Below are 15,644 nucleotides of genomic sequence, written 5' to 3' on the forward strand. Positions count from 1 at the left end.
TAATCTGTTCATTCTAAGAAATAAATTTAAATGTAACAATATTTGTATTTGTTGGGAACATCCATCTGCTGAGGATGATCATGTGATATAAGCTACTAACAGCATTTTTGTCAGATGCTGTTTCCAACTTTTCATCTCAGTATATTTCATATAAATAAATCATGAGGAATACATACATACTAACTTTACTTACAACAATCAAAGAAGAGACAAAATTGTTTTCAGAGATATTTATTCTTTTTTTTTTCTTGAAGCCAGCTTCTTCAACCATCATAGAAAAAAACATATTTGCACAGAATTTACATCTTATTTCACCAATTAAAATATTAATTTACAAACATGAAATACTCCGTATTTGCTGTATTATAAATGTAATACACCCAAGAGTCAGAAAGCGGCTGTAATATAATGAAATTAATCTGTTAATACATTTTTTATTTTCTCAACTTGTCACTTTCACTCACACAGCTCTCTCCCCACTGACAAAAATAACAAAATAACACCTTTATTTATATCCATACACATTAACTGAACTGTTACCAGTTGTCATTTTAACAGTAAGGCTCGATTAAACCCCACAAAAGACACTGACCTTTTTTTTTTTTTAAAGTGTCCTGCTGCACACATTGCACCACCCCCGTTCCTGCAACGTTCAACACGACACCCGCTGAGAGGAGGTTTTCCAAAAAAATATCGAAATAAACTGATCTTCATATCATCTGTATGGGCAAATCCAGCAGGCACATGAAACCAGATGATAAAAACATCACTCTTCTGTGCTGAGGCAGTGCTGACTTCAATTTAGAATTCACAAACAACATTCACTAACGCATTAAATCTTATTGCTTTCATTATATTGCATAGACAAGTGATCCTTCAGTGCACATCTAAGGGTCTTTTATAATATGTACCGTACTTATACATTCAAATTTGTCCCTCAGTTTCCCTGAAAACAAAACTAGGCGATAATATGCTGTGTAAACACATTTATGTTCCTTTTTTTTAACTGCATTTATAAACCAAACTGTACATTTCTCACACAACACTCATTCATTCTGATACTAAATAAAACAAAACAACACAAGGATTACCAACACTCACTCCAACATTCAATTCAAATGAAACAAAGCGTAATAAAAATCATGTCATATCATGTTAACAAAATGTTGGTGATCTCATCACATGAGCAATTTTGGCGAGGTGACTGGCTTCTACTGAGGCCAGGACTCATCTGAAAGATAAGCAAAGCTGAATAAGGTCAATCTAAGATTTTTATTCTCTTGTATTTTTTATTATTATTATTATCTTTGTGCCTGTCTACTCCCCACTCACCAACAATAACATTTATGGCTTTATGAGGGCCATAAATGCAACCTACCTACCCATCAATTTAGCCAAATTGACCTTTTCCATTGCTGGATTTCAAAACCACTTTAAGCCAAGATGTTCAGTTTGTATTTCTTCAATACGCTTGCTGAAACTGTCAGTTTGTTCATTGAAAGTATAAGGCTGGCGTTAGTCAAGATTTTTCTTATTGTCAACAGCTCCTATGAAAAGACAAACGTCACAGGATGAGTCAAATGGAACCGCCATAATCAGTTAGTTTTCTAGAGGAGGTGAAGTTAAAGTAAAATGGAGGAAGCTAGTGTAGCTCATTAGCTGTGTTGCACCATAAACTTATTTAACCTCTTCTGTCAGAGTACAAACTGCTCCACAAAAGAGGATATACTGTCGTTGGGATTGTTGGTTTGCTGACAGCTATGAAGTCAAAGGTTCAAAAAGATTACTTCTGAACACCAGAATGGGTCAAAGATATGTTGTTTGATTTTTAAAAACTTCACAATACCTGGGCACTGTAGTTATTAGCTCTCAGACAGGAGTAGATAGTACATTTATTTACAATAACCTACAGCATCACCAGTGCTCAGTGCGCAACAGTGGAGCTCCATGGCTCAGAGACGTGAGCTAAATCAGGCTTTGACTTTTTCTTTTCCTGGTATTTGTTGACAATAAGAAATAAATACAGTAAAATATTGCCTGACATATCATTTAAGGAAAGTTCAGGCACCCTAGCCTTCTTCCACGGTGACAACACAGTGAAAATAAACAAACAAGAAACAGACATTTGCCATCTTCGCCTGAGTAAAGTCCAAACTTTTGGAGAGTCTGTAAGACATCATGAATGGCGAAACAATCTGAATCCATAATCTCACTCCCTACACATTGTGTTTTTTGAGGAGGGGGTGACACTGACCCACTCTTAGACCCCGCCCCATCCCAATCCCCACATTCTTTGTGCTTTTGGGCTGAATCTGGATTGTTCCTCCCTCCGTTACAGCCTCCTCCGCCTTCGCCTCCTCTCCCTGCAGCTTCCACAGGTCATGAGGGGAGGGGGTATAAGCCAGCATGGTGGTCTCTGATGGGTACTCACACACCTGCTCCAGTTGGTCCTCGTCGAAACACACCTTTCCCTGTAAACATAAGTAGAGAGGATTATTTTACTCCAGTATAAAACACATTTTATTATTCGAGGTCTTTCCAACAAAACGTTGATCTGCATGCAATATTTAATATCTGGCTGTCGGTGTCAAACAGTTTTTGGAGAAATTAAAATAAAACACTTGATGCAAATAGCAAAACAAATTAAAATGTAAATTCTTTGGCCAGGTGAGGGCAGAGTGCAGTATATATTTATGACATGTGCTTCCATAGTCAAATGTAAACATGCTTTGAGGCCCTGAGGAGGTGTTTGTCACTGTAATGTTAACTGACAGTGTGAGGCTTAACCCAGCAGAAATACTCCCTGTGTTGAGTACTTACTGACTGAACACTCCATGCAACAACTTATTGATTATACGTGAAAGGACTGTCATCACACTGATAAACATATACAGCAGGAAGCAGTTAGTTTACAACAAGTGTGGGAAAGGAAGATGAGGCTCTGTAGTGTTCAGTTCGTCTTCGCCTGGACTGACGGATATTTGCGTGGAGTATGTTTACGCAAAGGTCAGATTGGCGCAAACAGGAAACAGACCAATGCAGCACATCCACGGTGTGTCTTATAATAACAGCAGCTCAGCTCTAAGACCTTAACATGGAGTAAACACACCCACAGGTGCAGACATGATCTGGATGGAGCCTGAAATGTAGACACCATGTTGCACGCACGACACGAATTACTGCTGCTTTACCGTAACAGAGGCTGTCTACAGAGGAGCGCAGATAATAGCTCTGCATTAGAGAGACTGGGCAAATCATGCTAAGGCACAGGAGGCTAATCCTCCCTCCCTGAACCCGATTAACCCAGGCTAACACAGCAGAGGCACCAGGAGAGAGACAGAAACTGAAAGAGTAGGAGAATAACAGAGGAGGGAAGTTTTCATTTTCAGAATTTCCTATTTCTATTAATATTTGACAGCACGTTTTTAGAAGGTCACTACTGGTTGTTCATTAATGCTGAAGTTGAAGTTTCTGTCTGTGTTCAGAAAGAGTTTTACATTTTGACATCTCAGACTGCCCCCCAATTTATGCTTTTATAGTTCAAGAAGATTATTAAATTAAATCCTATGAAAGTGAGCATGGACTTATTACTTATTGCTTTAATTGAGCCAGTGCAAAGTGAATTTGACAGTCCAAGCATACATAAGAAGAGGAAAACGAGGAGCGAGCAGCCCACCCCCCCGCTGTGACATGATGCCGTGGTTAAGATGGGGGGAGGGATGGAGGCCTGACGTCAAACACTCTCAAAGGGCGTCAACGAGAGGGCAACAGGTGGTCAGAGAATCAGCGTCGTGAAGTGGTCACCTCCTGCAGCTAAAGAGGACTGTGGTTTTACATCAGTGATTGTTCATTTAATTAGACCTTACAGTCACAGGCTGTTTGAGAGCTGGAGAAATTCAGAGAACAGCATCAAACACTAGTTTCTCTTTCACTCTGGCATGGTTTACTATAATCCAGACCTTACAGATGGCCCAGTAGTAAAACAGTTTATTATCTGACAATGTAAAAATGGATACAGTGCCACTGCTTTGTGTCGATGTGTGTGTCTCGTTTGAAGGAAGTGAAGAAGTTTGAAAGAGGAAGTGAGCAAAAACATGCAGTGTGACAGGGAGTTTCTGACTAAATAACAAGCCTATAATCGTTTTTTAATCCTCTCAGTGTGACTGTCAAACACATTGGACCACCACTGAGTTGTTCTCACATCTTTCTGTAACACTGTGTCTTCTTTCTCTTTCCATTTCACCCACGTCCAACTAAGAGTTGGCGGTGTGCTGTCAGTAACGCTCAGCCATGCAGTGGAGGGTCAGCGTGGTCAAAAACTGTTTGCCAAGACTCTAGTCTAACAAACCAAACCCCCGCTAGGAAACAGCCAAGAAGATACAAAGAGAGATTTGTCTGAGAGGAAGGGTGAGCTGACTCAACAAGAAATGGCAGAATTGGTGTAAGGGAACAAGGAAGCAGTCTGCAACACACTCAGCTGTAGACTGAAGGGAAATTACCAGCAGTTTACCAACTATTGCTTGGAAACTCACTAAAAATCAACAGGATTCTCTGAATAGTCAGTCAGGTGCAGTGAAACACAGATCAGTCAGATTCAACACCACAGGATGGCGTCATAAAGGACCGACGAAATTTCTACTTCGTCATCCAGTCTTCTCCTTTATTACATAAGAGCTCGTCTTTCTCAAATTTGGTCTGGATTGTGGAAAAGTTCAAAAAATAAGAAACAGAAAGTCTGAATAGGAACTCAAGTGAGATTCAATCAAAACTGCTTTGACTGAGTTACTATAAACAGCAGTGCGGTCTCACATGCATTCACACGGATGAACATGTGATGTTAGGTAGACAGACAGACAAAAAAAAAAGTGAGGAAGAAGCTGGCTGCTTGTCATTGTGGTTTCCTACTCAACTTTTCTGTCTCTGGAGCCTGCAACTGTTTCTTTCTGCAAAAGCTTCAGCAAACAAATGAGGAACATATCAAACCCTTTTCTTTTGTGTTGCACAGATTAACAAAGCAAAATGCCCCTTGTTTTCACGGTTCTTTTCGTGCATCAACAATGAACTACAAACATCCAGAAATGTGTCATTTTGCCCAGTGCCCACACATTTGGCTAAAATATGCATGGTGAGATCATCCTCACAGGGTAAGAGTCAAAAGTCTGCACACAGTTAAACTGTAAAAGCAAATGTCAAAGCAGGATCACTCCAGGATTTTATGGCTAAGAATCAAGATGGCGTGCTTGATAAGGCTTTACCCGGCTTAGGTCAGCCCGTGATTGCACTTCTCAATCAAAAGGGATGTTCTCACAGTGAAAGGGGATTCTGCTTGACAGCGAGGTACCTTTGGGGAGGTGACACAAGGTGATGATAACCTCTGGACCACCTTCATCAATTTTAGGGGAGCAACCATCCCTTTGAAATGTGACTTAGTTTGATCAACATTTTGACAATTTTTAAATCAAAAGTACAATTTACCATTTTTGCAGCAAAACATGTTACTAGGATGCAGATAATTCTAACAACTATGTTTTAGTGCCATTGTTTGTAAGGTTAAGATGCCAGTAACTGTTGAGTAAAAGGTTTCCACTTACCCTTTTCGGGGTTCCTCTGTTCTTGATCAGACAGGACTTCTCCAGATTCTGATATCCACCAATCACCTCGATCTCCTCCACTGTGGGGTACTTCTTCTTCACTGGCTCGGCCACAGCAGAAGTCGTCTGGGCCTGCAACGATGAGGTCTTTGCTGGTGTCTGCACTGCTGCTGTGTTGGACCCTGTCACTACTCCTCCTCCTCCACCACCACCACCACCACCACCACCTCCTCCTCCTCCTCCTCCTCCACTCCCTCCGGCAGGCTTTTTTGGAGTTATTGTAATGGTGGCACCTCTCTTGACTTTACCTCCAGAGGCACTCCTGATGGAGAAGAGTGTGGGCGATGGGGTGGGAGATGGAGAGACGCTTGGAGACTGTGCAGGGGACAAGGAGCTTGGAGAAGAGGCCGGAGTTGGGGCACAGTCTGAGGCTTTCAGAGTATTGTCCGGCGATTGGGTCCTGAGAAGTGAGGAGGTGATGGTGATAGTTTGGTTAGATGGTTTGAGCTGAGATGTTGGAGAACAAATACCCTGAGGGGAAACTTTGAGGTTTGGCGTTTCTTGATCTTTCTCCTGGGTCTTGGCATCATCTTTAACCTTTAACAGTCCTCTAGGGCTTTGTTGCCCCTTTGCTTCTCTGTCCTTAAGAGAAGAGCTTGGTGATGTACGTGAATTCAGCTCTTCCTGCTCTTTTAGCTGAAATTGCTCTATTTGTCGTTGTATTTTCTGCACCCCACAAATGTCTTCACCTGAGAATCCTTTGGTGTCGGCCTGCTGTGCATTTGATGATTTGATGATGGGCTTCACTTTAACAAGGTGCACTGACGGGATGTCTACAGTCCTCTCCCTCATACACAAGCCCGACCTTGAGCCAACTGTTTCCAAGTTGTAGATCCGACTCATAGCTGCAGGGGAGTTGGGATGAGGTGGCAAAGGGGAAAGAGACTGTACAGATTCGTTAGACGATGTATATTCCTCTTGCTCCTCCTCTGAGAGTTCCTTTTCCTCCTCCTCTTCCTCCTCCTCCTCCCTTTCTTCTCTGTTTTCGTGTTGGCCCCTGTGACGCCTCAGCTGTTCCTCCACATGTTTCACAGGGTCGTCTTCATCCTCAGATATCTGTGAGCTATCAGAGATAACTTCAGAGGCATCAGTGGCATACTCGCTTGATACTTCCTCTCTGACAGCTTGCGAGTGTGGGACAGAAACAGGAAGCTGAGGGCAGGTTTTCAACACGCTGACTTCCTGTGTGACGTCAAACGCAGTCATGGATGTCTGTACTTCTGCGTCTTCCTGTCCCCTCTCTGCTTCGACCAGCCTCTTCCGCATATAGGCAGCAGCTTCCCACTCTTTCTGCATTTCAGTTCCCCTCTCATTGCGCCTGTCCTCGGCTGTCTGAGTGACATTTGTCTCTGCGCTGTCACTCCCACCTCCATCTTGTGCGTCTCTTTGTTTCAGCCTCTCCAACTCTCTTTGTCTGATTTTCTCTCGCAGGGACTCAATGCGGCTCAGGGGTTTTCCAATCCTCCAACTATCCCTTCTCTCAACCCCTTTACCTCCTTCCCAGTCTTGCCACTCGTCACTCTGACCTACGGCCTTTTTTCTCTCCACCATTTCTTCTGCAACATAAAACACAGTTCTGGGGATTTGAATCTCAAGGGGACTTGGATGGATCCCCATGGATGCAATCCTTTTTGGAGATCTTGGGGTTATATCATCATAAACAAGGTTCTCTGATCCAGCATCACTGTACATGTTCATATCCTGTTTGCTCTCCTTGCTCACTTCATAGGTGACCTTGTAAGCCCTCTCAACTTTATCTTTGCTATAAACAGTTGTGTCTCCTATTTTTTCGATTTTACTTATAAAATCCTCTGTGTGTTGGGACAAAACAGAGTGTGCTACGTAAAGTCCTTGTGGTCCCGTACCACTCCACTCTGGCCCTCCATGGGGGTCTCGAGCCCTGTCCGTGACAGGACAGTGTAGACTGGAGCACTCTGTGAAAGCTGATTCATGTCTGTACTGACTCTCAGCAGCGTGACATAGACAAGCAGGCTCTGCTGATGCAGCAATGATATAACTCTTCTGGGTAGCTTCGGGTGTCATTGTGCTTTGGAATCCCTCTTCTCTCTGAAAATCAGACACCTTTTTGTCGTAAACTTGCACCTCAACCTGTCCCCCCACTTCTGAATGTTTTTCTGCACTCAGCACCCTCTCTGAACGTTTCTCTCCTGTCAGTCGCTTCACTTCCCTCTCAGCTCTTGCTTTCCCATCGTGCCTGATGGGTACTCTTCTAGCAAACGAGATTCCCTCTGTGTTTTTGACAGATGCTACTGTGAATCCCTCGTCTCCATCTGCGTCACCTGCCTTTTCTGCAGCCCTTGCGTCAACAGCATTGACTTTCTTAACTTCACTCCTGTGTTGGATGGAGATGTCTGCTTCATTTCTTCTCTGCATAGGTGCCTCCTTTTCATCCTCATTTTTTAAGTGTTTCTCTCTATGCTTTCCAAACCTGTCTTTATCTAAAAGTCGTGCACACCCCAGTTTGGACCCTGCAACTGTTTCCTTTCCCAAGTCTGCTATGTCAACCCATGGCACTACACTTTTCTCTGAATGCATCCTTTTTCTCTCTTGATATCTATCGCCATCTAAACCATTCTCCTTAGCACCAATGACACGATCAGAGAAGCTAAATGAGCGTTTCGGCACACCTTTCAATGGAGTATTTCTTCTGTCTGCCTCAGATTGTTGATCATCTTCATCTCCTGAATATTTTCTCCTTCCAGGCCGGTGGAAATTATCAGAGCTTTTGGATCGAGATGGAGGCTTAGGGTGCTCTCCGAATTTACTCAGCAGTTGGCTGACCCTCCCTCCTCTGTCAACAGCCACATTACCATCCAAGCTGTTCTTCCTGTCTTCTTTAATAACTGTCGCCTGGCCCCATGGTCTCTCTTTCTCTTTTTCCCTCAGCCAGGACATGTCCATCCTGAGCTCCCTGCCCAAACTCTCAAACCTTCCATCCATGCTGCTCTTCCTCTCTCCATCCTCTCTACTTGAGTCTTTCCCTCCTCCTCCTCCTAGATTCCTCTCTTCAGGGCTTGGTGAGGGTTTTATGATCAAAACCTCAGATGCTCGGATCTCAGTGACACTCCCTCCTCCGGCCAGGATCTCCCTCAGGTCCATCTTCATCTCTCTCTTTCCCTGGTGGTCCTCTTCAGGCCTCTCCCTCTCAGTTTCACTCCATCTACCCCTTCTGTCATCATTACTGTCCTGCTCGATGATGATGATATTGTTGGCTCGGATGGTCCGAAGACAAGGAACAAGTGGAGAAAACGAACTAGATGGTGGATCTGCTTCTTTTTCCTCCTCATCTTTTCTTACTTTGATAAATTCCCGCTCCCTGACTGCATCTTTAACTGACTCTTTCCATTGGCTTTTATCTTTTTCCAATCCCTCCCTGCTATTCTCTTGTTCTCTTAGTTGATTTCTGTCCGTGCTTTTCTCTTTTTCCCGTCCCCGTCCCTCACTTAAATCTCTTAATCTCTCTATTTTCAGCTCTAGATCTTGTCCTCTTCCTGACTCCCCATCTTGAGTCCTGGGACTTGATTTGTCTTTCTCCTTCTCCTTAACTTCTGGATCGTTCCCTCCTTCTGCATCTCTGCCCTTCCTCCATGATGTCAGCGTGCGGATAAATGGATTTTCATGGACTGGAACTATAGTTTTTACAGACACCTGACTCACTGGTTTGAGGTCTGCATCTAACCATTGTCCCGGTTCTGGACTTAGCGATAGTTCACTTTCGAAATTGAGTGTTACAACACTGTCCGTGTCACTCAGGCCACCAGAAGGAGATCTAGCATCCACCTGCAGCAGGCAAACATCTCTCTCCTTTTCTCTGTCACCCAAACTGTCCTGCTTCGCCTTCCTCCGCTGGATGATCCCTCGCTTCCAGGCGGGCATGCTGGCAAGCTTCTCCTCCTCCTCTTTCTCTCTCCTCTCTCGCTCCTCCTCCTCTCTCCTCTTTCTGTCCAGCAGGAGTTGCTTCCATTCTGGCAGAGAGGAGACAGACATAACAAAAAAAGGTGCCGGGTTTTGGACAAAATGGTTGGCCTTTGTCTTTAGATCCTCTGGGAATGATCTGCATATAAGGAGGAGATGAAGTAAAATGAGTTGTCTGTCACAACCAAGTTAAATAGAGACATGCATCGAACTTTTGGGTCATAATATAAGATTTTCCTCCAAACTACACAAGAGTCATAATAATAATAATAATAATAATAACAAAGGCATGTTCACTGTTTAATAACATAAACTATGCAAATCAATCAGTTCTAGTTGTTTTGTCCATTGACTTAACTTTCCTCTTTTACATAAAATACCATAAACTTAATCAAATTAACCAGTCCACATGTAATAGACAATCTCTTTTTGCTTTAGTGTAATATATGTGATGAAACTGTTAAATTAAACTCACCAAAAACCCAGTTTTTGCAAGGATATTACTATACCGGCTTCGACTTTGCAGTTGTCATCTCCACTTGTGCGTCTCGGACTGTGCGTAATGCGCTCCACTCCTCGACGGAAAATCTCCTTCGCTAATAACGAGCCGATTAATCTGTACTGTCAAAACGAAGGCTTTATGAAACTGTGGACGTCCGAGCCAAATCACCCCTCGACCTGACTGCGCATCAGTGCATGAAAACACGTCAGTCGTCGGTATAGTAGTAAATATTTCCAGCTTCGGAGCTGCAGCACTGTAATCCGATAATTACATTCAGTTCTGTCAGGAGAGTTTAGTGCCACACACCATATTGTCGGACCTAAGAAAAGGCGTTTAAAGAGCAGAGCCGTCTGCCTGGGCACCAACCCCCCACTCCCTCCCTCTGTCTCATCCCTTCGTCCTGCAAGGCTAATTGGAGAGGAGATGGAGGTGGAGGGGGGGTACGGCTGTGAAACGTGGTGTCAGAAGAGCACTGAGCTGCAGAGGTTTACCTGAGGTAGATGAGGCATGTTCAACCTCTCTCATCATGTTTTTAAAAATGACTTCACTGTTTCCAGTCCGGATTATTTATATTCATTTTTCATGCCATAACATGCAACTATCCTTCCTATAATATGTGCTCCACCCAGCAGAGGAATGAGACTGGGACCTTATTTCAGCAATTCAATTGAATAGAAGAAAATATTATCCAAAATGTGAAAATGGTAATAATAATGATAGTAATAATATTAACAATATTAATAATAATTCAGTCTTCTTAGTGGAAACAGATGCAGATTTTCTTTATTCAGTGTGTTCAGAGTCCAGTGGAATATAACAGGTCTGACATGACTGTTGATGAGTCTCAAACACAACACAAAAAAAACCAAGGACATACATTCATAATCTTGCTTGTTTTTCATTGTAGCTGCAATACAAGGCTGCACTTTTGTGCTTTAGCCAGTGTTGAAACCTCAGTGTGACAGTTACATTTGAAAGTAGTGTTCAATGAAATACAGTATAGCTGTTGTTATCACATGGAATGTAACAGTCTATAAAATATATTATAAAAATAAAAAATATATATATATATGTGAGGGTTTTGTTGCAAAATCTTACATCCTCCTTAGTAAAAAGAGGTGTTTGTGTTTTCAAATGTTGAAATAAAATCTCATTTTGTAATAATACTTTGCCTTTCTGAAACCACAGTTTAAAGGAAACAAAAAAATACAGTGTCAGGTTGAAAAGAGCGCAGTCTAAATGTGGTCATTAGCAGTAAATGGTCAGTAAGTTGTGTTCTTATTCAGCACAGCAGATAATCAGGCTCATTGAGAAGTCAGTTACAACATTTCTGGTTAATATTAAGAAAGCAGTCAGATTCACATCACAGCAGTCAGAGGACCTTCACTTCACTTCTCCTTGTGGTTGCTGTGGTCACAGTCGCTGCTGTCGACACTGTCCCGGTGTGGCTCGGCGAGGAGCTGCATTTTGCTTTTAAAGTGGACACAGAGGTAGGCTAAATCCTGTTTGTCCAGAGAGTGTGCCAGTGCCAGGTAGGTCGACAGAGTCCCCGCCAACAGGAGCCTGTCCAGGGACAAGGCCGGCAGGAGCCACAGCACGACGCCCAGCTCCAGGCAAACCGGGTGACGGAAGTGGGAGAGGAAGCGCTGGGCACAGGGGGACTTGTGAGACAGGGGGTCCCCTAAACCGAGACACTCATAGTACACCTGAACAGAGAGGTAAATTAGGTTAAGCAGCAGCACAATAACACGTCAGTCTATTTACAGAACATTACAGAAGACTTCTGTGAACAACGGTGTAAACAAACAGTGACACACTGTCGTCCTTGAACAGACCAGAGACCCTTTGTTTGCCACAGCAGGCTATAATCAGACTGATATCATCTATCTCTTGTCCTGCCTGATTTAAAGAAGCATCTCCCAAAAATAACACCATGTAAAAAAAAAATCCGGATTTATTATTTTTTTAAGTATATTGTACATATATTACAAGGTATCTAACATTAGTTCTGAGACAACAAAAGAGCTGCTGATTATACTGTACATCAGTCAGATTCCTAAGTATTGAATGTTGCAAAATGCCATTTTTAACCTGTTGATTATTAAAGTAAGGTGGCCCACAAAATATTTTAAGTACTTCATAAAGTACTGCAAATGTAATACTGATAAGCTAAGCGTAGTCCATAAATGAGGACGTGCTTACCTGCTTGACACCCATCAGTTCTGGGTAATCAAAGATCAAGAGGATGCTGCAGATGATCGTCCAGCAGAGGAAGTGCAGGGAGAAGCAGAGCAGAGGGAACCAGATACTCCAGGGTGCATTACGCACTGACCACAGACAGGGGGCGTCTGTCACAGGCTGCCAGTAACGCATCAAGATCTTAAACACAGGAAGACAGGGGTTAACCATGCATGTATGGAAACAGCATGTATGGAAAACAGCATGTATGATGAAGCCCAAAACATGTTGAATGTTAACTTCACTATGGCCTTAAAAGCAGCATTTTCTGTTGCTGTACCTGGAGTGCCAGTGCAGTGGTGAAGCAGTATACCGTCCTGTTCAGGGCCCCCAGCACCGACTGGAGGGCCTGTTTGATGGGTGACCAGGCGAGAAGACTGTGCTGTGTGACAAAGAGAGCCAGCAAGCCCAGATCCACCACAAGAGACCTGAGGACAGAGCTGTCCTGTAGGGCCACTGACCATGGTATGGAGTCTACAGTGTAGATAAAAGTTACATTTGGAGTTTGAATATTATCATAAATGATGCTGTTGGAAAATCATTTAGCATTTTTTAAACAACCTCACAAAGAAGCTGGCACTGACTGATCGGCCTTTATTTCAGCCTCTAAGTTAAAATCGATTGAAACTGAGATGTAGAGTGAAGCTGTAGTTTATTCAGCCTATGTAAAGGAGAAAATATGTGAACATGCTGCACAGAACAGACATATACACACTCTGCACATACCGTTACCTAGTAACAAAACCTTATCTCATCAAAAACTAAAACTAAAAGTCTGATCTGGTTTGATTTTATTAAATGATAACTGATAATGAGTGTGATTTCGGCATGGAACAAGGTTTATTTCAATGTGTGCTATTCTTGCATATTTTTAATTGAACCAGTCATGGCCTAATAACACATTGTTATCCATGAGGTATTAAGAACACACAAGTACTGTTTGCAGGCACTCAAGCATTAAGCAGGCCACAGCAATACACATAACCCTGGACCATCAACACAGACGCTCTTCTTATCGTCACTGAGCTGAATTTATGGTAATAAAAGTTAGATTAAACAGCTGGTATTTTTTTGGGGGGGGTGTAGTTGTGTCTCTACTCGGTGAAGTCATGGGGCTCGAACTCGCAAACGGAGAGGCTGCCGCTTTGATCTAACCGAAACCAAATTTGGCGGCATTGGTACCAGGTACTGTATCACTGTAGTGAAACAATACGTGTTTGCACCTAAATAGAAGCGTTCACGCAGTGTTAAAATAGTTACATATCTTTTGGAGTAATATATAGTTTTAGTTATGTACTGACTTCACACTGCGAAAAGGTTATGCGCCCAACGTGGGGCTCGAACCCACGACCCTGAGATTAAGAGTCTCATGCTCTACCGACTGAGCTAGCCGGGCACTGACCCCTGGTGGCGCATGGCTGCAATATCAAGCAGACCTGCCACTATTCATGTGTTGATTTGTTAGTGTGTGTACACAGTCTGTGATACATACAGGAGCTAACTCAATTATGCTAGTTGAGTTATGTGTATTTTTGCTGACTATAAACCATAATTTATTCATGTTATAAAACACAGGTAACAGTGCAGTTGTTGTTACAGTATAACTAAGTAGGAGCAAAGAGTCAAACCATTGAAACGACTTTATATGAACTAGTTTTCACTCATAACTCCTCCAGCTAACTTCTCCTGGACGGCTGCCAGCAGTATTTAGCATTAATGTACGGAAGCTTACCTTGACACAGTGCCGTCTCCCCGGTGATGTTATGGTAAATGGCACGAAATGATAGAAACCGAATCAAGTCTGCACCGGATATGAAAACAAACGCAAAGTTAAGCAGAGACGCGGTGCAGAGAGCCCAGCCACGTACCGTGACTGACGCCATTTCAATCAGCGTTTATCTTCATTTAGCAACGTCCACCGGAGTTTCTTCCGGGAGGGGCGTTTCTGGTGGTACCGAGTATCGACACACGGTGTCGCTGCCGTGCGGTGTAACCACTGGGGCAAAGTGCAAAAAATGTCACGGAGGGATCCGTCAGGAAATAAACTTCACTTGTACTTCTACTGCAAGTCAGGGCAATGTGGTAACCCATACTGAGGATGTTTGAACACGGTGGTTCAAACATCCTCAGGATGTAACAGATTAGATTAGGATGTAACAGATTAGAATATACACGTCCAATCATAAAAGAAACACAGGAGGACGATGTAGCCTACTGTCGTAATCCCCAACCCCTAACCCGTTCGGGGCCTTGCACAAGGGCACTCGGCAGGAGGGGACTGGCACCTCTCCAGCTCCCAGCCCACACTTCAAGATGAAGAAGTGAAGAAAGTGTGTATTAAAACAATATGGTAACAAAACAACAATAATATATATATATATATATATATTATATATATAATATAGATATATATATATATTATATATATATATATCATATATATATATTATTATATATATATATATTATATATACTCTATAAAATTCCATTTAAAACATGAGATAAAGTAATGTGGAGCAAGATCTGTGGCTCAGATGTTTTATTTAAATTTCTAAATGGTGCTTGGGATAAAGGACTTTTACTTTTTAAGCTCCCAGCATGAGAACTGTATACCAGGATGCTAATAGCTTAATCCATTCTCTTGTCTTGACAGTATACATATCACTGCAGGTTCCTCTGGGGTAACCATAAACTGTTCAAGCCCTCTTGTTAAAACACTCTCAAGCAGAGTTTTGTAAACTATATCCAAGACGGATTGGCTTGTTTGAAAGTTCTGCATATGTCTTGAAAATATGGCTAATATCTTTAGAGAGGCTCACCTGGTAGTCCAGAACTGTTCCAGTACATTTGAATCATTTAGCAAGTTTGCTATCAAGTATAACAGGCTCTGTTATTATATAAAAAAAACATCTAAAATGAATCTCCTAATTTCTACTTTTGCACCAAACCTGAAGATCTTTACATAAGGGATCTGATTTCTGAAAAAAATCATCTGAGGTCATGGCATCTGCATACTTATACATCTATATATATTATATATAAATAAACATAAATGTATTGTATACAATGTGAGAAAGAACGCATCCTTGATATATAGTAACATATTTTACTGCGCTGATTCTTCTCTGGACTTGAAAGAACTCTTGTTTTTATTCACATAATTAAGTCAACTTTAACACCAAGATCATCAAGCTTTTGTATTATCTGTTATCACAGAGTTAAAAGCTGAACTAAAATGTGCAGACAAAACCTTAAACACGCTGTGGAAAGACAATAAAAAGAAGTTCTTCACTGCACTAAGCAAGAAAGACAACAAC

General features: G+C 42.3%; 2 protein-coding genes and 1 non-coding gene across 3 annotated transcripts; all 3 read right to left on the reverse strand.

The window, feature by feature from the left end:
- Positions 1–215: 215 nt before the first annotated feature.
- Positions 216–9,726, reverse strand: ppp1r18 (protein phosphatase 1, regulatory subunit 18). The gene is made up of 2 exons (XM_027287235.1): positions 5,592–9,726; positions 216–2,471 (listed from the first exon to the last, which is right to left on the reverse strand). Exons 1-2 carry the CDS (start codon positions 9,657–9,659, stop codon positions 2,217–2,219), a joined length of 4,323 nt encoding a protein of 1,440 aa, XP_027143036.1. The 5' UTR covers positions 9,660–9,726; the 3' UTR covers positions 216–2,216.
- Positions 9,727–10,851: 1,125 nt separating this feature from the next.
- On the reverse strand, positions 10,852–14,302 carry nrm (nurim). The gene is made up of 4 exons (XM_010735349.3): positions 14,060–14,302; positions 12,608–12,801; positions 12,292–12,468; positions 10,852–11,795 (listed from the first exon to the last, which is right to left on the reverse strand). The coding sequence occupies exons 1-4, from the start codon at positions 14,208–14,210 to the stop codon at positions 11,478–11,480; spliced, it is 840 nt and encodes a 279-aa protein (XP_010733651.2). The 5' UTR covers positions 14,211–14,302; the 3' UTR covers positions 10,852–11,477.
- Positions 13,651–13,723, reverse strand: trnak-cuu (transfer RNA lysine (anticodon CUU)). Its single transcript has one exon. It is a non-coding gene; the product is annotated as a tRNA-Lys (tRNA).
- Positions 14,303–15,644: the final 1,342 nt, after the last annotated feature.

Source organism: Larimichthys crocea, chromosome XIII (assembly GCF_000972845.2).
Source record: "Larimichthys crocea isolate SSNF chromosome XIII, L_crocea_2.0, whole genome shotgun sequence".
Classification (NCBI taxonomy): domain Eukaryota; kingdom Metazoa; phylum Chordata; class Actinopteri; family Sciaenidae; genus Larimichthys; species Larimichthys crocea.